Source organism: Sander lucioperca, chromosome 13 (assembly GCF_008315115.2).
Source record: "Sander lucioperca isolate FBNREF2018 chromosome 13, SLUC_FBN_1.2, whole genome shotgun sequence".
Taxonomy (NCBI): domain Eukaryota; kingdom Metazoa; phylum Chordata; class Actinopteri; order Perciformes; family Percidae; genus Sander; species Sander lucioperca.
The window spans coordinates 17,188,109-17,214,020 of record NC_050185.1 but is presented as its reverse complement, the minus strand read 5'-3'; the positions used below and the strand labels follow the sequence as shown (position 1 = coordinate 17,214,020).

Here is a 25,912-nt window from a genome sequence, read left to right as displayed (position 1 = left end):
GAAGTATCTCAGGTCACTTATTGCTGCAATTACATCTGAAATAGAACAGAAAATTAGGCTAATCAGTTTGAGTCAATCCATCAATTTGTTAAATGTGAAAGGTTTCTTGCTCTTCTGTTTCATATCAGTAGAAAATATACCAGTTCTGCTGTTCCCAATTAACTCAATCTAAGCCAGTTTAATGATTATCTATTAACAAGTAGGCCTACTACTACTACTACTACTACTACTACTACTACTACTACTACTATTAAAATAGTAGTAACAATAATAATAATAGTGATAATATCGTTGACAATGATATTGAAAATTAGAATTGCAATTAAATTTACGTATTTTAAGACTACTTTTAAGTAGTTTATATTTCACTCATAAAAACATGGAATTCACGATTCATATTTCCCTTCTAAAATTATGCTTTAAAAGACTAGAAATAATTATGCTAATTGCCTAGACCTATTGCTATTTATGATAATTAATAACGAGATTAAATGCAGCATATCTTTTATCGCGTCCGTGTTCATGTACACCGATTAATCCCCGTCTCATGGGCAGTGCTTCACAAACCTACAGTAGCCTACCAACATGAACAATAACTTGAGCGCAGTCCATTGCAGTTTCCTTGAAGTACCAAGTGGGGGCCAGCGGAACCATTGTCCGTCAGAGGGGGAAGACAAAGACCGCTACACAAGCGGTAGCGATCTGAACAGAACGTTTCTAACACGAACTGGCAAAGGGATGCACATGGACTCACTCTGCATGCAGGGATTAACAAATACAACTCTGTGTGGATGAATTTCGCGGATCAGCATCGTAATATAAAATATAATTTAAATTTGGTGTCGGTACGTATACGTTTTTATTCACGAAAGCTGAAAATGAGACCAACGACTGAAATGAATGCCCGGCTTAGGCTAATATGTTAGCATGCTAGCCGCCAGGTGCAGAGGCTGATAGTTTAACGTTAGCTAGTTATTGCATGTAACGTTAGGGTTGTCAATGGACTTAAAATTGAGTGAATAATGTAACTTTATTTGCCATTGCAGATGCATCTTAACATTTTGCCCTTAAAACGTACGTATATTACGAGTGTGCTTTTCAACAGTTACACCCATAGACTCCTGTGCTCTATCATAGGTGGTGCCTACAAACATCTTTCTATAGGAGAGGGATAGGAAAACAGCTTTGGTCCTGGATTATTTCCTCTAATATCGTTGATATTAGCATAAACTGTTGATGTAACATACGTAACGTTAATCCTAAACTCCATTACAACTACATTTGGACCAAAACGTTTTTGAACAAACGTAGAGTAGGGGTAGACAGTATGAATACAATCTTGTACCATAATATAACGTTGTAGTGGTATACGTGCAGTTTAGTGTCCCAAATTATTTTCCAAAAACTGAGTGTCCCAAATGATGAGGGTCTTATTTGAGACAGGTTGCCCTAACCATAACCCAAAGGACATTGCATGGGGAATTTGGGACACTAAACTGCATGTATACCTATTTTTTAGCATTGCCTCCAATATAACTAGAGCTATTAAAGTGAGTTATCACTGTATAAACAATAAAGAAAAGCTTGGTTTACAGATTTCTATAGTCTCACGGTATGTATAATCTTATGTTCTTACTCTAAAGTAGAGTGCATTTGCATTTACCTCTATAACTTGTAAGCATTGAGTAACATTGCCCTATGTGGTGCTGTATTGTTCTCTTCAGCTCCTTTGGAGGTGAGCCAGGTTGCAGTGACATGGTAATATGTTTTGAATGGCACCGGACAGCTGTGGACCAGAAGAGCAGCAGTGGTTTACCAATGACTGGTGAAGACACTGGTTTGGGGGCTTTGGCCTCACCACTGGTGGGGTATTTGGGAAAAGTCAGTAGAGCTCATGTTTTCCTCTAACTGTTGTCACTTGCGCAAAGCTGAATTATATTTGAAAAATACTGTGACTGGGCAGTACCAATCCAAACAAAAGAAACAAAACACAAATGGAAATCTTTGGTAGTAAAAGGCGAAAGTTTTTGGTTGTCTTGAAGCATATAATGATGTGTGGAATCAAAGATTGTTATATTATGTACATTATGTGAGAAACTGTGTACTACATAGAAAAGTTACTTTTTATATGTACTTGACACCTACTGATAGAAAAAAATTGCTCCACATTCATCCTGACTAAACTGTCACTTACACTGATATTGATGAGCAGAAACCTGAGGCTAAAGTTTAGAGAGGAAAAAGGCAAACACTAAAACCTAACAATTACTTTCAGCAGTTCTTACTCTTGTATGTTCCACTTCTGCAAGGTAAATCAAGTAAAACCTTCCTAAAGTCTTTGGTTACTCGAATGCATGTGTACAGATGAGTATTTAAATGTGTTTGGAAGAATCTAATAATGAATGCTGCTGACAGCGGTGGAGAGATGGAGATGCTAAAAAGTGGCAGTAAAAAATCCATTCATCTGATGAAAATGTATATAGGTTAGAATTTAAGTTTGCATGAATGGCGAAAATTTGTTTTGCCCAGCTTTGCATGTTTTTCACCTGTTTGATAACTTAACTCAGCCTTTTGTGTGGAGGTCAGTGGTCTTTATTAATACCACATCATCTTAATGTTTTTTTAAAGGTTCAGCAAAGAGCTGCTTCACTGGAGTATTGTCCCTGGTGTACTTCGAAGGGCTTGACCTATGTTCTGCGCTCTTTCCGCATCAACCTCCAGGAGTCAATCACGCTCTGCACAAACCCACAGGTAAGGCCCGGTTTACATAGCCTGCAGCGGCCCTCAGGCTGGCTGGCGAAAAACGCATTCTTTTGACTGGGCTAGTGCGTTAAGGCTGCAGCAATGGGGGCCACAGTGGGGGGGTGCCGGAAAAAAAAAAACAGCAGCAGCCTGCGGCAAAAGAAGATGAGACAGATACAACTTTTGGAGAAACATGACAGGGCGACACAAAAATGCAAATGGACCATTTAGTTGACACTCCTACTGCCGCACAACCCTGCGGCACATACACACAGATGAACAGTGTTTCATGTCTTTTTTGCTATGTGCCATGCTAACTTTTCTGTATCCATTCCCATAGTGCCTCTTCCCTCTTGTCAGCCAGTCCTTGGAGGATGTTTTGGCGAGCTTGGCTCCTGTGGAGCCCACTGTTGGGGAAAAAAGAAAACATCCCTTTGCACTGGAAAAGGAAGAGCTGATTAGACCCGAACACAAACGCTTGCGATCAAGTGAACTTGACAGTCTTGGGCCTCAAAGTATTACAGACACACTTATCAGCCAAGTAGAACATGGTGCTGTAAACGTTGTCAGTAGTGGCCAACATGCAGCACCCAAGACAGACGGTGGAAAAGTAAATGGATACAGGGATTCTCCAGTTACAGAGACAACAGGATGGGAGTCACTACACAAGGGTTATGCTTTGGACCAGGAACCAGAGAATGCTGCTTGTAAAGATACTTTTGTATCTCCTACATGCATGACACCAGCTGGACAACTGCAGTGCTCATCAGAAGCCTTGTTAACCTCTGATGGGGATGAGCCTGAGCTTTCTCCTCACCATGGTGCTCTTGGTACATCAGAGGCAGAGGATGACTTCAAGCAGGTGGTGAGTTCTTCTGAGGTGCTGAACAGACGCTGCCGTCTGGACTCCAGTCAGTCCTTTTTCACAAATGGGGACATCTATTCGACTGAAATTAATATTTCATCGCCACAGCACAACGAACAAGCAGCAAGGACGGAACAGAAATCACTGTCTGCGGACATCACCACATGTAAGGACATAGGAGGCTTTAAGTCAGCAACTGAGGGTTTGTCCACTACCACGATAACAGAGTCGGAGAAGCTTGTATCTGTTCCGAATCGGCTTTTCTGGAGGAACAGCGACAACTTGTGTTGGCTGGACTCGCTGCTTGTTGCTTTGGTAAACTGTAAGAGTTTGGGAAAGTGTAAACATAAAGATGAGCCTCAGCGGTCATCCGTCTGGCAGCTGATGACAGGATATGAAGACATTTGTACTGCCATCCAAATCCATCAACAGACTGGCAGAGGTAAGTTAAACAGATAATCTACACTATGTCTGTGAGTGTAATATTGCAACAGTCTGTGTGGTATTTTTTTTAATTTGTAGTAGTGCATCTACAATCAGCAGAACGTTAGTAATATTTAATATCCTCTATGCTTCTATTGTTCTTGTTTGTAAAAATACACTAATCTTAAAATGCCACTTAAACTGCTAAGTCACCTATATTTTCCTCTTTTTCTGCACCTCTTGTGGTATCTAGTCATGCGGATTGTTGTCGTTTGAGGTTTTAAGATAATCACTGAGATTTCTTCTTCTGCCTCAATATAATGGATGTACTTGTACTGAAACAAAACATTGAGCATTGAAATATTACAGCAATATGACTTTCCTCCATTGTACTGGGATGTTAGCAGAGGTTTGACAGGTTGATACATCAATATCTGGGCACAAGTGAAACAGTCTGCCTTTCTAGATACCACAAGGGTTAAATGAGAACATGTTATGGATTTTTTTCATTTGTGATTTTGGTGAACTGACCCTGATGTGTTTGCATGAAGTGAAAATATTTCGGATGAGCACAAATATCTTAGTGCCGTCTGACTGTAATAATTCTTACATCAGTAAAACAAAATGGCAAATCCTATTGACTAAAAAGCATTTTAAGTTCATTTACTGATGAAACATTTTTGTTTTAATAATATAATGCAATGCATTTGTGTGTGTTGTTTCTGTTTAGATGGCATTGTGAGGGTGCCAAATGAAGTGCTGCAAAAGGCCAATCTGGACCTACAGAGTCTCAGGATGTCAGTCTTCAAACTACTGCAGCCCAAGCTGCATTGCAAACTGGGTAAGCGCAGACACTGAAGACACGCCATCTGCACCAGCCAGGCTGAAATAAATTAAGTATAGGAAAGTGATGTTTTTGGACATTCTTAGTTGCTGTCTGTCTCCACTGACCCACACCACCGAGAAGCAATTCAAGACCTTTAACATTAGGTACGGGTTCAGGCCAGTGCCAGCCAAAAAGTGGTCTGAACAAATCTGTGAGTAGGTATCAGGAGATGATACAACCGCTCAGAAATGTGTTAAGACATGCATTCTGAATAGATATGCGTCATTCGCCGTGTGCACTATTTAACATGGGTTTCTATTGGATGCGACGAGAAAGGCAAACTTCACTTATTGAGTGCTACTTTATCGTTCTTTTTTTTTTTTTTTTTTTTCAACTTATACTTCCTTCATGCGATAATGACCAGGGCCGGACCAGGTTTATCTGACCCTTGTTTAACTCTTCTCTTTTAACAATTCAAACCAAACCAGTCAACAAGGCTTGATCCCCTGTCATGACAATTCAAATGCGACCTGGCTCACAACCCGGGAGCGATGCAAACCAACTACCTCACGTGCTGGAAGTGGGTAGGGGGGTTTTCGTCATATTCAGGAAACGGCTAATGTTGTCGCATACTTCAGTCAGCTGGACACCACCAGAACTAGTGTTTTCAGGGATGCAAACACATCAGGGGGGAAAAAGGTGACAATGCGATCCCACTAGAGGGGTCCAGGGGCATGCCCCAAAACCTGCAAGTCGAGCAGGCAAAACACTCTGCTTCTGAAGCGCTCCCGGCGTGGTATGATGCACGGCGGAGAACGAAACAAAACCACGGCGCAACCCTGGTTTTGTGCTTAAATTCGTCATTGAACAGTAGGCTCTCTGCCTACAGCAAGCGAAGAGAGAGAGAGAGCGAAACGAGCTGTGAAAGATGAGCTGAGAGCTTTTTTCCCTGATTGTTTTACAGTGATTACGTTCTGAGACACAAATAAATAACCATCAATTATTCAACAGATGATTTTCTGGAGACAGGTGTTCTCAGTTAAAGTTTTCTCCTCTGCATTTCATTCATTGCAGGTACAGCATTAAACAAGGAAGTATGCTACTCTAGTATCAATTTATGACCATTTTAGGACGAGAGAACCGTTCTCTCATATTTGATAACATTAAAAATAAAGTTAGGCGTTGATGTCTGCTTCCCGACTCTTTTTAAAAAAAAAAAAAAAAAAAAAAAAAAAAAAAGAAGAAGACAGATCCGCGTGAGAGAGCACATACAAACAGGCTTGGAGGAAAACGACACGCTGACCGATTCAGTGTTTTTAGCTGAGCTAGACCAGAGAATATTCAGTTAAAACAGATCTGTGATGCTGTTTTGCCCTCATTGTTCTCTGTGAAGTTTGCTGGAAGTTATGTAATGTAACCATGGTGCGCTGAGTGATCACTGCACTGGTGCTCACCAAAATCATAAAAAAAAAAAAAAAATAGCCTTTTAAATGCTACATCGTTTGTTTTTAGCCGGTCAGATGGTAACTTAGGAGGCAATTTGGCCTTGTGTGCTCTGATAAATTTGGCATGCAGTTAACATGCCAGTCTTAATGAAGTTTTTGTGAGAACTCAACTAGTGCTGCCACTAACGACTAATTTTCTAATGATTAATCTTTCGACTCATTTTTCGATTAGTCGACTAATCTTAACGCCTAATTTAAAAATGAAGTGGAAAAAAAATCGTTTGTTATTTCGTCCGTTTTATTTTGAACTCAACTGAAGGGCCAAAACATAAAATGTCACTTGTGCCATAAACAATATAAATAACTTAAATGTTACCAAATAAAAAAATGACATAAATGCAGATATAAATGTAATTTAAAAAAAATAATAATAATTATCGATTTTCAAATATTGCACCTGTCAATACAGAACAAAATATTATGTAGCCTATTTTGCCGTCAATACTGCCGACGTTGTCTTTGCTGTAATCAAATCATATATATTTATGTTTAACATGAAGTATACTACTGCTTGAGTGTAGTAAATCAAGAAACATACATGTGTACAGACAAGGCTAGCAGCAGCAGCGCCGCATCAGACACCTTTCTGGTGTGTAAAGACAAAAATCCACGCAGCAGCCACACAACAGAAACACCACGCAGCCGGTGTGTAGCTGCTCGCGTTTACACTTGCGTGCATGGCAGGGTTTAAAACATTACTGCAAAAGTCTAAGTAGCCTGTTTAACATCCAAAGATATTCATTGTACTTGTCAAGAGTTAATAAACAGTACAGACTTGCTCGCCGTTTCATTAATAATCATATACTTACGTTCAGAGGCGGAGTCGGGACTTTTCCCGGTGGGCCGGTAGTGTTTCGAGGCCACAAGGGCCGGTCTGATAATAGTTATACATTGCAAGTTCTTAGCAGCACCATCCGGCGGCCTGGTGTGCCGCGGCCGCGCCACTGCCCGCTGGTCAAACTATGCAGCCTCTGCTCAACTCGTACGGCGAAGTTACAGACCACTCTTTTACCAGCCTCCGCCATTTTTCAGGCGGGGTGGAGGGGGAAGAAAAAGGAGAGCCGATTAACCAGCAGGGCGCGCACAGCACACAGACTAGTGTGGAGGTGAATTACAGCGAGCCGTTTGAGTCGGGAGACCAAAAATAAATAGGCAGTCAATAGTAAAACGACGACGTCGACTAAAAAAAATTGCCGTCGACTTATTTTAATGGTCGATTACGTCGAATAAGTTGACTAATCGCAGCAGCGCTGAACTCAACTCCTGGCTTTGCTTTGGAAGAAGAAAATAACGGGAGTAACAGTAAATGAGTGCTGTACAGTGGATCTTACCATGTGGGTTTCGAAAAGTAATGATAAATATTTGGAAGTATTTAAAGAAACTTAACGAACACCGGCGCACACACCAGATGCCAGCCACCACGTCTTCTGTTTACTGATAGACAGCGTTTACACAGGCTCTGACACACTTTCTGCACTCCGTGTCCGCGGACAGCTGTAGGCTTGTACCGATGTTGATGTTCTGTGCATTGTCGTGCAGATGCACATGCACATGCAGCCACTTTCCTGAAACCGCTTGCAGGACTGACACAAGTCCACAGAGGCCCGTGGCGTGTATGTCGGAGCCGGTCTCCAGCGCCTCCACCTGCAGGTTGTCAGCTTTGTGTCTGCCTGGTATACTCTCGGATGGCCGGTTTAACTCGCCCGTCCTCATCAATATAGTTACATGTGTCACGTAGCTCTCCACAAGCAGAAAAAAGAGGAGCTTAAAACGCAACTTGCTGGTTCAAAGTTAGGACTAACAAGTTAATTAGCAGTTAAGAAATAGGCTTGGCCTGTGGATTTTTTCATCTACCTACCAACTTGGCCGGTGAGTCAAAAAGTTAATTTCAGACACTGGTTCCATTACCTTGTAGGGCTATATTTTTTTAAATAGGGAAATTTGTTTGTACTGTTCAGAGAAATAGTCTTAAAGCTATAGTGCGTAACTATTGTATATTATTCAACGTCCGTTACATTGAAGCCATTGCCAAATGAGACTATCAACTCCACAAAGCTCTCTCTATATTCCTCAGTATGGCTGTTAGTGTCGTCCAGCGACTTTCGCGCACAGAAGCTCGAGTGAAGATAATTACCTCTTTTTTTTTTTAATCCTCCGTGTCCCCTTGGCTAAGTAGCAACTGTGTGGAGGAGTGGTGGGAGTGGGGCACAATCACGAAAGGCTTGCCTCATGTTGATTCAACGACAGTGTTGTTGTCATTACTTAGAATTCCTCATGGGGGCGACAGAAACTACTCACTATAGCTTTAAGAGAATGATAGATATAATAAGATTGTCGATCGTGATCCTGCCTGAAAAAAATTGTGATATGATCTTTTTTCATCCATATTGCCCACTCCTAGGTTAATATTAAAATTAGACATTGGTCTGCTGAGGCCAATTTTTGGATTCAATTTCATGAATTTATACTTTTCATTTGAGGTGCGAGAAGCAAGAACAGACTCTCCCACACAGCTGTAGAGAGATTTGTAGAAGTTAATAAATATAAAGAAATCAAATATTTCTTTGAACTGTATTTCTGGAGCCACCAGGACTGATAGGAAACCAGTGTTCATTCAGGAAGGAACAATATGCAAATTGTACTAAGCTACAGTACTGTGAACATGAAGAGATTTCTGAGCAAACGTTTTTCAAACTCACCAACAAAGTGCTCCCTGGGTCCCTCAACCCTTCTGTTCATGAATATTAGATTTAATGTTGCCTAATGCCACTTTTTGGCCAAATAGATTACAGCGACAAAAAATAAGTATATAAAGGAGTAGTCTGTCACGTCACAGCTTTTGCACAATGTGAAAGACCCATGTTAGATTTTCAAAGTGCTTAATTATTATATTGTTTTTGTTTTTTTCCACCTTGGTGTATTGTGCTTTAGGTATTTGGCAGGAATCCCTGTTTAGAATCCAAGGCAAGAGTTAATCTTGAAATTTCAAAACAGCCATTATCACCTGATAACAAAAAGTGGCAGGTTTGGACATGCAAACCTTGGATTTTCCTGGCTGTATATGAAAGTGGGAAAACTTGCTTTGTGGCTGTCACTCTTTGGATACTGAAAATACAAAGGGATGGGCAAGGATAGTGAGGGGTTAACACAATGCAGATAGTTTGGATACAGGCAGAAGAGAAACACTATTAATGTTCAGGCGTGCGGACACGTGATCTCCAAAATTTGGCCCATATCTCACCCACAGATTGAATTCTTTAAAACTGCCTGGAAGTGGAGAGTGTAACCGCAGCTCCTGTCAGCACTCGCACCTGTGATGATGCTCTAACTGCTGCATGTTTGTACTTTCAGGTCAGAGGGAAACTCCGGTATTTGCCTTGCCGCTTCTGCTACAGATGGACTCTTGGGTGGAGCCTCTCTTCCAGTCGACCTTTTACTGGGAGTTCAAGTGCAGTGAATGCAAAACTACCACGAAAGAAAGGTGGGTGATAAAATACTACATATTTTACTTGATTAACTAGAGTGTTTGTCTTTTTGAAACTTGCTTTAGAGATTGAATGCTCAGAGAAAGTAAACATGCTGGGAACTAATACACCTCTGCCTCAGGTTTGTTTGGGGAAGGGAATATATAGATTAATGAATCACTGAAGACAAGTTGGTATACATTCCTTGTAATAAGTGGCTTTTTTTCTCAAATCTCTTTGCACTTTGACTCATTTATCAACAAGTGATTGTGAATAGTCTCCACAATACAGGCCTAAAACTCTGTTCATTCAGTTTTGGTGATTAGCGGTTTGATGGAGAAAAGAAAACGTGTCCAGCAAAGCCATTTCACACCTGTACAGAACAGTGCATGGTCATGTTTTGGTAATATGATATGAAATTATGCTACCAAAAGTCAATTGTGATCGTATAATGGCTGTGCCAACTTACCCCCTCAGTTGTGGTGGTGAGAGCTAAACGATTTTGGGAGAATCAAGTGTGTAGGGCTGCAACTCTCAGTCATTTTATAACTAATTTTTCTGTCAATAATTAGTTCAACAAACTTTGTTTCCCAGATGGTACCATAACCAAATCAATAGATAATACAAGGTTAACTGGGCGTCATTATATGTTGGTATCCCAGATACTACAACTAATATTCATTGTTGACATGTAAACACCACATTGTTAGGAAAATATAATTATTTTCTAATACATGCTCCTCTTGTGAAACTGTATAAATCCTAAATGTATGTTACACTGTTCTTTTCAGGGTTCTGAATACTCTCCCCACCTTCACAAATGTTTTGCCTGATTGGCGCCCTCTGGATGCAGTCCACTTGGCCCCGTGCAACGTGTGCGGCCAGAAGAATCAGAGGAGGACTATGATGCTGGAGAGGTAATAATCACCTTTAGTTTTAAAGTTGTTGGATATTAGCAGAAGCTTTATGATTTATTGCTTCAAATCAGACCACCATTTTCAAAGTAATTACATCCACTGTTAGGGAATGGTTATATTGTAGTTGTTGAAGCACAGGGTAAATGAATTACTACTAACAAAGGATGTCCTTTTAAAGCTTTAGTACGTAACTTTTTGATAATTATGAACGTCCGTTACATTCAAGCCATAGCCAAATGAGTTGCTACGAAGCTAATTAAGACTACCAGCTCCACACAACTCTCTCTGTATTTCTCAGTATGGCTATGTTCAGAAGATTGTGTCGTCCGGTGACCTCTTCTGAAGAGTCCGTGTTTTTTTAATCCTCCATGTCCTCCTTACATACTAGCAACTGCGTGGACGAGGGGTGGGGGCTGTGCGCGATCACGGAAGGCTTGTATCATGTGGACGCGTCAACAGTGTTGTTGTCATTACTTAGAAATCCTCATGGGGGAGACAGAAACTACGCACTATAGCTTTAACAAACTATTAGCTATTGAATGATTATATATGGGGCGAAGTTGCTTTCCCATAGTCTTCAGATAATAACAAAGTCAAATGTATGATTATAAAAATACAAACATTTATTACCAAGTCCTGTGCAAGATTACAAAAAATGTCTATGGTAAATGGAGAAAAGCTATGTGCCGCCACAGCTGCACAAAAAATTAACTAATTATTTTTGACTGTCCACCTACAGCCAAAGCACTCACTGTCTCTGTCTTAAAGTGGTTGTAACTTATTCCTGGTGTGAATTACCTTTACCTATTAATTATTACTCAACATTCAACAATTTTCTGAAATGAAAAGATAAAGCTGTAGTTTTGCAATGTCCACAATTGAATATTAAGCATAACCATCTTATAGTAGAACATATAGTCTGATAATAACAGGTCTGTACATTAGCAGGAGTGACAAGATATTATTTAGAGAAAGTCCTTCACTTTTCAATCCATTTAGTTTTTTACTTTTGCTTTGTTTTGTTTAGTGTGCCTCCGGTGTTTGAGCTGCACTTTGTAGAAGGGCTTCCTGACAACGATGTCAGAATCTACGCCTTCACCTTCAAGGGGAAACGCTACTCCATCACCACTGTCATACAGTACAACCATCAACTTAAACACTTTGTCACCTGGATTTGTAATTCTGATGGTAGGTATTCTGTTATAGTTTTATTACTTGTTTTCACTGATATAACGTGTAATCGGTATCTTTACTGTTGAAATGTAGGTACATTAATTAGCTTGCAATGGCAGCCTGGTTTGCATGATTAGATATACATTTTAAAATATGTTTAATTGGGCGCCCAGGTAACTCAGTTGGTAGAGCGGGTGCCCACATATAGAGGTTTACTCCTCGACGCAGTGGGACCGGGTTCGACTCCGACCTGCGGCCCTTTGCTGCATGTCGTTCCGCCTCTCTCTCCCCTTTCATGTCTTCAGCTGTCAAAATAAAGGCCGAAAATAATCTTTTAAGAAAAAGAAAAAAATATGTTTAATTAATTACTAGGGGTGTACATCTCTCCCTTATAGGACGATCCAATACGTATCTAGATACATGGGCTACGATACGGTTCAGGGACGATACATTTTAATATTTTAATATTCGGTTCGATTCAATGTTGAAACGATTCGGTGCGATACGCTGATAGACAGTTAATATTTGTTTAATTTATACACATTCATTTCCCATTATAAATGAAAATAAGCCAATTCTATAAAGCAAGCCTACCTTCAAATAAATATATATTTTGTAGAAGGGACCAGGGAATAGCAAAGCTAGGACATGCTAATAGTATACGTTGTAACTTATATTTAATTAGCGAGCCACTCATAACCAAATCACATCCGCTGGATGTTAAATGAAACCGCCTCCTTGCTGCTGTAATCTGAGAGACAGAAACTCAAATATAGGTCCACGTTACACAGCCACTGTGAGTACTCCAATTAATAATAATCATATACAGTATTACGTGGGTATGTGAGCACAATAATACTGTTGTGAGCGTTAGCATGCGGCTAGCGAACTTTTATGCTAATATAACTGAACATCTTAGAACCTATAAACTTAACACACCCAAATGCATATCTATATACATTTATACCAGTCTACTCACATGTTTATGAACACACACACATGGAAGGATGACTCACAGACCGCAGCTAGTTCAATTTACAATATCCACGATGTATTCCTCGCAATGCTCTTTCAACAGCATTGCGTGCACCGCAGCAGCTTCGTTGAATTGACAGCAAAGCTTCAGTCAACCGATTTGTGATGTTAGAACCGGGCCATTGGTCAAATCTTGGTCCCTTTAGACTGATGCAGGGGTCCATGTATCGATGTAGCCGTAGCTGTGGTAATACAACTGGATACCGATTCGTATCGGTGAATCTTTACACCCCTATTAATTACTTTACCATCTTGAGTGATATCTGGTTGTGGAATGAGGAGACTTGAAAGATGACAGATTCAGATGTCTTCAGAGTAGATGCGGCTTTTTTTTTGAACACGGTACTGGGAGATGCATGCAGTTCAGCATTCAAAACCATCTCAAAATCCATGGTGACTTTCTACTGTATTTATCGTTCTTTTTCTGCTTACGTCCAGTATTTTGGTTACATATTTTAAATAACCTTCTCCTAACATGGTTATGAACAATATGTCTATCCCGCCACTCTGGCGTCCATCTCAGCTATCTTACTGTAGGCAGAGGTCAAAGGTGAACAGATGAACATACACCAGATGTCTACCCATGTCCACCTGTCATCCTGTCTCTGCATTCTTCATTCAAGTCACTTGTGTCAGTGAACACAGTACATTTAAAGTCAAACAATAAAAGGATTATGATAATTAACACACAATTTATACATTGTCATTAAACATAAGCACACATGGATTTCAATCCCAACAATAAGAGCATGCCATTTATTACAGTATTTTTACATGGAAAACTGAGCTGAATCAGAACAGTTTTTTGTCTGCTTCTCTGTATTGAGCTGTAAGCTACTCTGCACTTGGTGTGAAACTAAAAACACTTTAGCTCATAGTTAAGTCACATGAAGGTTGATATTTTTATTCCTCTACATAGTAGTTTGCCAACAGCACATTCTAGTGGTGAATTCATGCAATGTTAAACTGCAGAAGACTCCAGCCATTTAGAGTCTGTTTCATTGTCATTTATAGAATATGCTTTATGTGGCTTGTCAGCTACGTTTTTCTTTACCAATATTTTCATATTATTCTGCATTATGTTTTGCAATTTCTGTGTTCTTTTCTATGTGCTACTGCTGTTTTTGCTCCTGTAAACGGGATTACTACTCTCAGTGGGCATTTTCCTACTGTTTAATAGATTTAACAGTGTATTGTCGTACCTGTTCCTTACAGGATCATGGCTGGAATATGACGACTTGAAACATCCAAACTGTAAGAGCTACCAAAAGCTCCCGGTCCCTGCTCAGGAGATGCACGTCATCTTCTGGGAGGTGGAGGAGGATAAAGAGCCTTGTGCCTGTTCTCCCTCCAGCACATTCCCTGAATCTCCCCCATCTCAAAATGAGATGAACCCCAGTCAAGGTGACAAAGACTTAACAGCAGAAGAACTGTTGGCTTGCACTCCCGATCAGTCTCTACTCACGTCTTACAACGACACTGCTGACATCGTCTGTGCACTCTCACTATCCGAAGACAGCAGCAACATCCTAGACACAACAGTCACAGCCGGTGTTGATACATCAATAGGTTCCACAACGCTGCTCGATGCCTTCGAGGGTCTTTCCCATAATGACATCATAACACTCACACTGGTGGAAATAAAAGAAGAGAAAGAAATGCAGCCTTTAAATGACAACGAACAAACGGATGATTTTAGTGTTCCCAGCAGGAATGAAACACTTGACTCAACACCAGATAGCTCCTCTGCTGCAATAGGTAGTGAAATGTCTCCCAGCCCTGATGTTGAGCTCCCCACCACCTACACTTCATCTGATTCTGCGAATGGCTCGTCTAGTGATCCTACGTTTGTGCCTGGTGGCAAGAGAGGACGAGGGAGAGGGAGACGAGTCGGCAGAGGCAAAACAGTTGGCAGACAAATGGTTAAAAAGGCAGCCGTGCCAAAAGCAGCTCCGAATATTTCACCTAAGTCTTCTGAGCCGTCCGAAGTGATCAGTAGCAAACTTGAGACTACTACTACTGCTGCTCAGGATGACACGCCACCTGTTGAAACTACACAGCAAGTGTCCCCCGTGTCTTCTACGGATACCTCATCCCTGTCCACTAGTCAGAAGAGTCCCACAATGCCGCCTCAGAATGCCCGCTGGTCCTTCCTGCTCAGCAAACACCCACTGAACCATGTTCACAAGACGATTGCCAAGCTCACCCCCAACACCTCGGTCACACAAGTAAAGTCCACTCCTCCCGCTCACTCTACGCCCAACCCTGTGAGAAGACAGCAGGCTTCTGATAGATTCTTCCCTAAACCACAGCTCAGGACAGAGGAGAGTGAAGGTCTCCCACTTAAAGCTGCAGAAATGTACGGTGGATTTGCTGCAAAGAGCTCAAACACCCCAAGTCCAGCCCCATCTCCTGCACTTCTCAATGGTAAATCAAAGCCGTTTCTACCCATAACTTGTAATCACCAGAAATCCCTAAAGGACACTACAGTGGTGTCTGGTACATCACTTCCTATGCCTGGAGGAAAGCTCCCTGAAATATCCTCCTCAAAGAAACCTAGCAGCCAGTCCTCGAAGCTTCCTCTCGGTCTCAGCGACACCGAAGCCCTCAGGTACAAGCTGATAAAGAAACTGAAGGCCAAGAAGAAGAAGCTCGCCAAGCTGAATGAAATGTTGGGTCAGCAGGGCTCCCCTAACACCGTCACCTCCAGCACCTACGACGGCTCCATTTGCGACGACTTCCTCTCGGACCTTCTCTCGCCAGCAACGACAGCAACGACAGCCAGCCACCTTTCACCAGACAGCAGCGGCTTTCTTGAGATGCTTGCTAACGGGCAAGATGGAGTTGACCAGTTGGACTGTGGGGTCAATGCTGTTGCTGCTGTGTCGCAGATGAACGCACCCAACACTGAAAACTTCCTGGACGAGTTTCTCTCGCAGGCTGTGGCTGAAAGACCAACTGAGATGGAGGCCGAGGCACTCAATGCACTTGAACTTTTTATTTGAGCTGGGGGTGGGGGGGTGTCTGCAAGCTCCAAGCACAGATAACCTTGACAAACCTGACTCTAAACCTCATCTATCACTCAGAAATGTCAGTTTTAAGTAATCTGTGTACTTATGTTGCTATTCATTTCCATGGTTTATTAGAGTTTATCTACATGTTATGGATGACATTTGACAATGATTTCTGCAAGTTTGGCACTTTGTAGTGTAAATATTGTATCTAACTGGGTTGTATGAAGCAATCAAATTTACAACCAAATCTGTTTGTTTGCTCGGTTTTGGTATTTTGACAAATTTGAAAGTTCTCATTCAACAATTTTTAAGCGTCATTTAATAAATGCTTTAGATGACTCTAGTGTGTTTGTTTTATTTTTGTTATATTTTTTGTTGTATTATTATGAAATTTAGGAAAACGTGCAATGTTTTGTTTCAGCTTCCACAATAAAATGTTTATATTTTCAGATTTTTTAAAGGTACTTGTTTGAAGTCATTCAGATACCTAGTTATTTGTGAGTCACAATTTTGCACATATTACAAACTTTTAACAATGCTTCCAAATTAAAAATACCCACCAGCATTAGGCTGTACTGTAGCTAAGAGCAAAACTGTTAGTGATTTGATTCTGATGTCTATGGTAGGTTCAGACATCAAACATGCATTGATTATTAAGACCTCTATCAATCTTGACCACTTCCATAATATGTTGATATCAGTAATAACATGATGAGAAGGATAATATACAAAATAAAGTTGGCATTTTTAGGGAATTGAGTGACAGACTTTTGAAATCAAAATACATACAATACATTTTTATGGTACAATGGAAAATTCAAGTCAGTACAGAAATTAAAACGAAATCCAATAAATCAGGTAATGTGGCGGTAAATATGTAGCTACATTACAACCTTAAAGAAAAATAGGTAATTGAAATCTTCCTTTTCATTGTTGGCAGGTAAACATGATGATGATGAACATGATCTTTAGAATAATATACTTTTTTGACTATGACAAGAGTAAAATTGCACCTAATCTAACTTATATTCAGGTGTTTGGTATTTGTTTGTCACTGCCAGGTGAAAAATATAAACGGGTGTCTTTTAATTCAACTTGTGTTTGCCACGCCTCACATCAGGATGTATTTAAATGACTCAAAACAGACGTTCCCATACCGGGAGTCGAACCCGGGCCGCCTGGGTGAAAACCAGGAATCCTAACCGCTAGACCATATGGGACATGTCATAGAGGTTACTTGAAAGAGTATATACATATCTACAGATACATACAAGTCTCTTGTACTGTTTACATTACGGCTATCACGTTTACTTAGCTTTCAGTTTGATCATTCGAATTAAAGACCTATCATACATTAATGTAATAGCCTGCATATTGCATCTTAGTCAAATTCAATGTTTAAAAAAGATAATTAGCCTAAATAGTCCAATTATTTAGATTTTCCTATGTGTTTGTAAATGATGAATTAATAATACAATTGGATTTATTCATTTATTTGTCAACATTAACATTTCTCTGCATTCACACCCTTTTTGCTTTTCCCTTTATTATGCCATTTATCACTGCCTGATTTAATTAATCAATTTATAATATCTATCTATATCTATAATGTAGTAATAATAACTGATTATAACTGAACATTAGTGATAGTTGGGGGAGGCGGTAGTGGCTTTATTGGGATTCATTACATCAAAAAGAAAAAGATAATTTTGTACAGCTTTATATCCTACAACATCTATTGAATTAAATTGTGAAGAAATTACAGGAAAACTATACAATCACGAGGGGAAAAGCAGCTGCATTACTTGTCAAAAGCACTTGCAGGTGCTGTTTGACTGTTGGTAGGCCAAGTCATTGAGTGAGCTTGTAGATAGATATATTTTACTGTATACACTACAACCTTTTTCACAGCAGACAGGTGGCGGAGGGTGACATTTACTCAAGTGCTGTACTTGTACTGTTCCTGTACTGTTGAGGCACTTGTGAGTATTGCATTGTAGGGTAGATTAATACTTCTCCACACATTTCAGAGGCAAATATTGCCTCATCTCCTACTTGATATTTTGAAGATCAGGAATTTACATTAAAAAATATATATGATAAACTTATAAAATATGATGATTACTCCACACTATACATACGTATGTACATTATGCTGCTCATACCTTCTACTCAAGTACTATTACGAATGGGACTTTTACCTGTAATGGAATATTTTTATAGTGTGGTATTACTGCTCTCGGTACTTCTTCCACCACTGCATTAGACATTTTGACATTTATAAAAGGAAGAGCACACTAATGAGCCATTCAATGGTAACACTATCTTTTCCATAAGTACGTCAAAATCTGTGCTGTGAAATAGGCCTGTCATATTTCAACTTGTCTGGGACACCTTCTGTCATATAATAATAATAGCAGTTGCATTGGTCTTGCTCATTTGCCAGAAATACTTCATAAAAGCCACAAAAGAGTCTCAAAGAACCTCAAAATATACAGTAAGGCAAGGCAAGGCAACTTTATTTGTATAGCACATTTCAGCAACAGGATAATTCAAAGTGCTTTATATAAAACATTAAAGAGCAGTTAAAAATGATTAAAAAATTAAAAACAGATAAAATATGAGAATAAAATTTACAGTGCAGTACAATTATTTAAAGAAAGGCAACATCAAAAAGAAAGGTCTTCAGCCTTGATTTAAAAGAAGTGAGAGTTGCAGCGGACCTGCAGTTTTCTGGGAGTTTGTTCCAGATATGTGGAGCATAGAAAACGGAACGCTGCTTCCCCCTGTTTAGTTCTGACTCTGGGGACAGCAAGCAGACCTGTCCCAGACGACCTGAGAGGTCTGGGTGGTTCATAGTGTAGCAGCAGATCAGAATATATATTTTGGCCCTAAACCGTTTAGTGATTTATAAACCAGGGAGACCTGTAAAGACACTGTTACAGTAGTCAAGTCTACTGAAGATTAAAGCATGGACAAGTTTTTCCAAATCCTGCTGAGACATAAGTCCTTTACCCCTTGATATATTCTTAAGGTGATAATAGGCTGACTTTGTAATTGTCTTAATGTGGCTGTTAAAATTCAGGTCTAAGTCCATGACTACACCAAGATTTCTGGCCTTGTCTGTTGTTTTTAACATTATCGTTTGAAGCTGAACGCTGACTTTTAATCGTTCCTCTTTTGGTCCAAAAACAACCACCTCAGTTTTTTCTTCATTTAAAAAGTTCTGTCACATCCAGTCAGTAACGGTGATGCAAATCTGTATATGTGCGTGCAATCTCTCACACAAACACAGAGGAAGTAGCAGGCTTGTTTGCAACTCTCTATATTAAGCCAGAGCATCATTTACATAAAGAGGAAGCCACAAATGAATGTGTATGTAGAATGGAGGTGGGATGGGGGAGTACATGATGTCATAGAGGGAGAGATCAGGCTTATGTTCTACAAGCTGACAGTAAAGACGCACTTCTGGATGTGAAAGAGAAGCTCAGCCTCTCCATACAGCTCTCAGGTCATCATGGACATAGTGGTGGAAAACATCTACCTCCTGGTCATCGTCACCCTCATCAGCGTACTTCAGAATGGTGAGAAAAAGCAAGAAGCATCAATCATAGTTTAAAATTCTAAATCAGTAGTTAAATATGTTTGCAGTAGAATGATGTTGTGATGACATTAATGCTCTCTGTGTTTAAGCATTCTTTGCCCTGAAGGTAGAGAAGGAGTGCATCAGTCAAAATGTCCGCACATCTGCCTTTGAACGAGTTTCTTGTGCCAAGTAAGTGCCCTTTCATACTCAGTTCTTATGTTAATCTAATGAAACATCAGAATCAGAAAATAATTTATTGCCAAGTAAGTAACACTTACAAGCAAGTTGCCTTGGTGGTTGGTGCATACATAAATATATTAAACATTAATATAAAATAAACAATAAATACAGAAACAAATAAATACGAAATAGCTGTTTAACATAAGAAAAAAGAGGCTGAAAAGAGGCATAAACATATGCCAGTGAAACAATGGGATTTGTGTTTCCTACTATAACACTCGTAAACTTTGCATTTGGTTTAACATTCCCCTGAATATTACCTCCATTGAGAGGCAGTCCTCATTTGCCTGAACACTCCCAGATTGGGGAGCTGGTATAGAGTTCATTTGAATGCTTTCTGGGAAGGCGTCAATCATTTATAATTTAATAATTTATATAATTATAATTACATTTTTAATTTATACTTTTGTTAACCCCAGTGGGGAAAGTACAATTTACGCTCTGTTAGAAATCACTACACACAGACCTGAAATACACACACACACACACACCCAGGACCTATTCTGCACAAATGGAGAGATGTCAGAGTGAGTCAGCTGCCAGTGCTGGACCAGCAACCTGAGCAGTTTGGGGGTACAGTGTCTTGCTCAAGAGCACTTGGCAGTGCCCCAGAGGTGAACTGGCATCTCTCCGGCTAGAAAACCACACTCCGAACTTTAGTCCATATGGGCACTTGAACCAGCTACTCTCCTATTTCCAACCCAACTCCCTACGGACTGAACTACTAGCCAGACAAGACAGAAAAGACATTTTTTCCTCCAGCCTCTCATTTAGGTGACTCATCATCCTGTGTTAAAGTTAAAGGAGTGAAAACTGCTTATGTATTTGCACTCTGTGGATGGACATTTGGTACTGGTGTTATGCTCTGTTTCAAATGTCAATCCAGGGATCATGTGCAACATAAAAGCAAACTTGTTTCTCAGAATAATGACTTTTGCACTTGGCACATAAAAGTTTGCCAACTCAAGAGTACATTTACCTGGCTACTTACAGTAGATTCCTCATTTCAACAATCAAACAAACAATGACTCAATTAATTCATAAGTTTACAACAAATTGGTTAATTGATTTACCAAAAATGACAAACATTATCTTGTTCCAGTTTCTCAAATGTCAGGATTTGCTGCTTTTATCTGTTTTTACAACTAGGCCAAAGCTTGAAATTCAAATCTTATATCTGTAACTGACATCTCGTCGTTAGTCCATTGGCTTTATTAGTCCATTAGTAACAATGCACTTCCTGTTTTTAAAAGGAAACATCGCCACATCCTGTCTAGTAGGTAATACGAGGACTTTTAAACGTTAGCCTCTAAAATGTGATGCAAGCATTTGGTGACTAAATAACCTGTCTTTTTAATATTGTTAAAGGGTTTTAGAGGTAGAAAGAGGTAATAGTATCCAGTACAAGAAAATGTTAGAAAAGTCAGAAAAAAATATAGAAGTTATTTTGTGTAACAAATTAGTTCGTGACCCCTCTATTCTGATGTATGATGTTTCTTTTGATAACTCTCCTGAAGTGTGAGATTGGAAAAGGTTTAAGGGACATGGCTCTGGGTGCAACACACTGCACTGATTATTGCAAAGTATTGCAACAGCCAGTACGTGCAGACTCGGAGAGTGGGTTAAATTTTTCCTGGCTTCCCATTTCAACTCTGTTCCACCAACAATCAGGCAGCCACACTGGGTTTTCTTGCTCATGCTACTTCTGCTCTGCAGTTTCAAAACATTTCCTAGTAACAGCCATAGCAACAGGGCCTTAGTATCAGTCTCCACACTGTCTGTGTAACAGTTTGCAAATTGCTTCATAGTTTCTTGTTGCAGGTGACTTCCTTGACATGTGCTAATTACACCTTTTGTTTTACATGTTTTCCAGTCGTAACTGCATGGATTCTTATCCTACTTTCCTGGCAGTGATGTGGTGTGCCGGTCTGTGTCTCAGTCAAGGTAATCATTAATCAGTTACTCTAAAAGAGAATATCACTCATGTATAGAGTACTTCTTTACCTTTATTTGAGAACACTTAAACTATATGGCCAAAAGTATGTGGACACTCCAACACACAAACATCTCATTCCAAAACCATGGGCATTAATTTGCCTCCAGTCTTCAGAGAAGGCTTTCCACAAGATTTTGGAACCGTGGCTGCAGGGATTTGCTGCCATTCAGCCACATGAGCATTAGAGATTTTAGGCATGGATGTCGGCCGATTAGGCCCAGCTCACATTATCAGTTAGAGTCCGTATGGGGTTGAGGTACAGGAGCAATGATGGTACAAGCCTTTTGTTCTTATCAGACTGGTTGCTCTCGGCAGATTCTATTGATATAATAAATTCATGTTCAAACTTACTATATTGTATTTCATTTGCAACTTTAACATATTTAGACTCTTCTGAGCTCAAAAAATAATTAACCCAGAATACTCAGAATGCTCAGAACAACTAACACATATTTAACTCATGTAGTTTCATACAAAAAAAGTTCACATGTAAACTAAAACATGTACATTAAACCAGACTATCACCACTTTAGTCATATTTTTTCAGGATTGTTAACCTTTAACCTGCAACTGATCAGCAGCCCACATACTGTATGCAACATATGTAAACACTAGTTTATTCCAGTTTTTGTTACCATCTTTAACAAGAGCCTTTTTACTTGCAAAGCAGAGCTTCCTCGCCATTGCCTGAGAGCTTCACTTGTAACCATGTCTCAACACATTAAAATAGCATATAAAACAACTACGAAAACAATTAACAGGGAGCCTCTCACAGTTTCTAGAGTGCCGGGAGTGGGAATTTTCTACACGAACAATGCAGTCAGTCGTCATGTGCATCCTCACCCTCTGCCAACAGTTTTATGGGCTTCACTGATAAGATAAATACATAAAAAAGTGACTACATTCTGTGTGGGTCACATTATAGAAGGATCATTGTGTGCTGTATCATGAAGACTTCCCTTAAATGGAAAAAAGGAGCTTTGCCCAAACCATAAAACACCGCCCCAGACCAAAAGTTGACAGGGGTATCTATGTACTTTTGGCCATAGAGTGCATTATGAATGAATGAATGAATGCTTTATTTCGAACATTTTATAATAATAATAATAATAATAATAATAAAAACTAAAAACACAAATACAAACAAAATATTAATTTAACATATCTGAAAAGGAATAGGAAGAAGCAAAAGCTTATTTGATCCTACCCCCTTTTCCACTACTATATAATAATCATCACGAAAAGCTAAATGTTTACATCACAAAGTATTTATATCATATTTAACATGTTCTTTACAATTTCCTACATAAGTATATTTACGCACCAAAAGGTAAAGAAATGTTTCCTATGTATATATTGACCATAAAAATAAATAATGTAAACAAATAAATAAATAAATAAATCTGATAGTCAAAACCCTTCCTCCTCCCTGTATTTTGTGAAAACCATATTTTTGTACTGTTTTTTAAACTTTATGAAACCACATGGAGGTTATATACATGATTTATTTTTTCCTGTCATCTGTTTGAAGCTCCTGCTGCCTTTGCTGGGATCATCTATCTTGTAGTCAGGCAGAAGTACTTTGTTGGATACATGGGACAAACCTCTCAAAGGTAAATAAACACAAGTGATCTATGTTGCATGTGTGTGTTTAGAGGCATGGTCTAACAGATATATACATTTTTTTCACAATTCTCCGTAGCACCCCAGGCTACCTGTTTGGAAAACGCATCCTCTTCTTCCTGGTCCTTATGTGCATTGTGGGCATCTTCAACTACCTGCTGATGCGCTGCTATGGCAGCGACTATAAGGAATACGTGCAAACAATCACCAGCGCTTCATCTGCTCTTCTCCTCATCCCTTAGTGAAGTGTGTGTCACATAATGGCAACAACACTCTACATTTATCTTTTAACTGATGAGAACTTAATTAAAACTCTGTACTCATGTTTTTGTAAAAGAGAATTTATTGTTTGGTAAAAAATAAAAAACCTCTCATAAACAAATGCTGATTCTTTAGTACAAAAGTCTACAAACCTTTTATTCTGTAGTAGCACAGATTTGACCCCTTCAACCCCTCATGAAACAATCAAGTGAGGCCAAAAGCCTGTTTACTAGCACAATTAAAACACCTTAAAAAATTCTAGACAAAATTTGCCTGAATAATCTTCACGGCATTCAGAATGTCCTTGTCAGTGCTTGTCTGTGGTTTCCACTCACTGAACAGAAGAAGTATGTAGACCAAAAACCCATTATAAGGTAGATCCTGCAGTTCCAAGAAGTAGGCAGGCCATTCACCTGGCAGGTTACAACCATTTGTCTGTTGATCAAGAAACTTTCTTGAGAATGCAGACCCAGACTCCATCAAAAACTGAGTGGATAAACTAATTTTCTTTTCTTGCTCTTCATCCACTGCTGGCTCATGTCAGTCTCAACTTTAATGGTAAGAGATATGAGCAGAGAAGACAAGTTAGACAAGTGTCTGTGCACGCTGACAAATACAGAATTTTTTTTTAAGGTTATGATAAGAAGAAGAAGAATAAGAAATACTTACGTTAAATTTTCGTTTGCTGAACCCAAACCAGTGTGGGAAATCAAAGAGAGCATCAGAGTAGTATTTGAGGGTGAAGGAGGCGTCTCTCCACACAGGTTTGACTTTTATGAGTTTGTCAGTTATGATGTGGATGTTTTTTGCTGCCCAACTCTCCAGTAGTTCAGTCAAGTCAATCTGTTAAAAGGAAAAGTCACTTTCAATGCCAAAGTACGAAACATGGTAACTCCTGGAATGTACTAAACAACATAAAAGTGACGGAAAGACCATGAAGTCCTGCTTACATCCACCCTGTAGCTTTCCCCAGCAACAGAGGAGATGGTCCAGTCCAGGCCTCTCTCCATCTGCCACTTGATGAAAGGATTGTTGCTGTCTATGGACACCACAAACTGCTTCAGCACTGATTCAGGGTTGAAGATAATTCATGAGTAAAACAGGAGAGAATACAGTGAGGAGAGTGCAAAAAACATGTTGTCATGTGGCACAACTACTGTGCAGCCGTTGTAATTTCTCTACCCCACCCCTTCAAACATCCCAAGTTTGGGGCATGATTCAGCCAGGCCACCAAACTGCATGACCCATTTAGCAGCCTAGAGCGGAGTACACACTGGGTTCAAAATTACAATACAAAAGCTAAAAATGCCAGTGGTGCCTTTGAGGACCTTTTTTCTTTTTCTTTACTGTGCAATTATTTCAGTGTAATTACACAAAAACGTTTTTCTGAGTCATGCTGAGGTCTTATGGTAAAATGGGTAGTACAGTTTAGGTTACCTCTAGCATCATTTGGTGCCTTTTTGCCGGTCACTGAAAAGTTGTCTTCGCAGGCAGACATCAGTAGATAGATCTTCTTGGTCAGCAGACTCTTTCTCATGCTGCTGTACTCCCATAAATTGTGCATTTTAACATTCCTGTTTAAAAAAAACAAATCAGACATTTTCATGCGAGTTATTTTTACAGTCTATAGGCCTATTATATGCGTGTATTCATAAGGCCGTGCATCATCCCACGCAGTAGACTTGTTTTCCTCACCTTCCCAACGACTTCTGGAAAACTATTTTCCCTGTGCAGGAGTCGAAGTCATCGATGAGCACCAGGCTCTTCTCCGGCTCGCTGTGCACTCGGTAACCCGATGAGAGAACCTCCACGGAGAAACCGGCCGGAGGTTCTCTCAGGAACTCTTCCACTTCTGTCACTTCCATCCAGCTGTGGGACACTTTGTTTATCGTCATGGTGTCACACTTCTCTCCTGCACGTCCTCCTGTTGCTGCTGTTTATGTTGCCCACCTCAAGCCTGGCTGCAGCTTTAATAACCACGGTGAAGTTACAGTTTACACGATAAGACTTCCGGTCTTCTTTGGCCAAACTAAATCCCCTAATTAGGATCGTTCAATTAAGTCATTTAACAAGCAAAAACAGCATCCATCCCCGTGCTCTAGCTTCTCAAATGTGAAGATTTGCTGCTTTTTACTATAGGCCTATGGCATTGTAAATATAATATATTTGATAATATAATCAAATGTATTAATTAGTCCTGATATTGAGCAGTCAATTAATCTTTTAGTCAATCAGTCGACTC

The 25,912-nt window shown here is 39.7% G+C and overlaps 2 protein-coding genes and 1 non-coding gene across 6 annotated transcripts; 1 reads left to right on the top strand and 2 right to left on the bottom strand.

The window, feature by feature from the left end:
• Positions 1-646: 646 nt before the first annotated feature.
• LOC116036914 (arachidonate 5-lipoxygenase-activating protein) lies at positions 647-23,791 on the top strand. 3 transcript variants are annotated; one of them, XR_004101748.2, is made up of 11 exons: positions 647-845; positions 1,725-1,881; positions 2,629-2,751; positions 3,083-4,049; positions 4,761-4,871; positions 9,713-9,785; positions 19,456-19,548; positions 19,658-19,739; positions 21,664-21,734; positions 23,318-23,399; positions 23,489-23,588. XR_004101748.2 is itself a non-coding variant. In XM_031280572.2 (9 exons), the coding sequence occupies exons 2-9, from the start codon at positions 1,756-1,758 to the stop codon at positions 15,953-15,955; spliced, it is 3,534 nt and encodes a 1,177-aa protein (XP_031136432.1). In that variant the 5' UTR covers positions 647-845; positions 1,725-1,755; the 3' UTR covers positions 15,956-16,304. The 3 variants fall into 3 exon arrangements, 2 of the variants coding, with proteins under 2 accessions (XP_031136432.1, XP_031136435.1); XM_031280572.2 differs by lacking the exons at positions 19,456-19,548; positions 19,658-19,739; positions 21,664-21,734; positions 23,318-23,399; positions 23,489-23,588 and adding exons at positions 10,617-10,742; positions 11,770-11,930; positions 14,166-16,304 and having other exon boundaries at positions 9,713-9,842; XM_031280575.2 differs by lacking the exons at positions 647-845; positions 1,725-1,881; positions 2,629-2,751 and having other exon boundaries at positions 3,798-4,049; positions 23,489-23,791.
• trnae-uuc lies at positions 17,113-17,184 on the bottom strand. Its single transcript has one exon. It is a non-coding gene; the product is annotated as a tRNA-Glu (tRNA).
• Positions 23,730-25,669, bottom strand: LOC116036922 (mesenteric estrogen-dependent adipogenesis protein). Of its 2 annotated transcripts, none has more exons than XM_031280586.2 (5): positions 25,366-25,669; positions 25,108-25,244; positions 24,621-24,709; positions 24,340-24,513; positions 23,730-24,220 (listed from the first exon to the last, which is right to left on the bottom strand). In XM_031280586.2, the coding sequence occupies exons 1-5, from the start codon at positions 25,563-25,565 to the stop codon at positions 24,206-24,208; spliced, it is 615 nt and encodes a 204-aa protein (XP_031136446.1). In that variant the 5' UTR covers positions 25,566-25,669; the 3' UTR covers positions 23,730-24,205. The 2 variants fall into 2 exon arrangements, with proteins under 2 accessions (XP_031136446.1, XP_031136445.1); XM_031280585.2 differs by having other exon boundaries at positions 24,621-24,736; positions 25,366-25,666.
• Between the last annotated feature and the right edge of the window lie 243 nt (positions 25,670-25,912).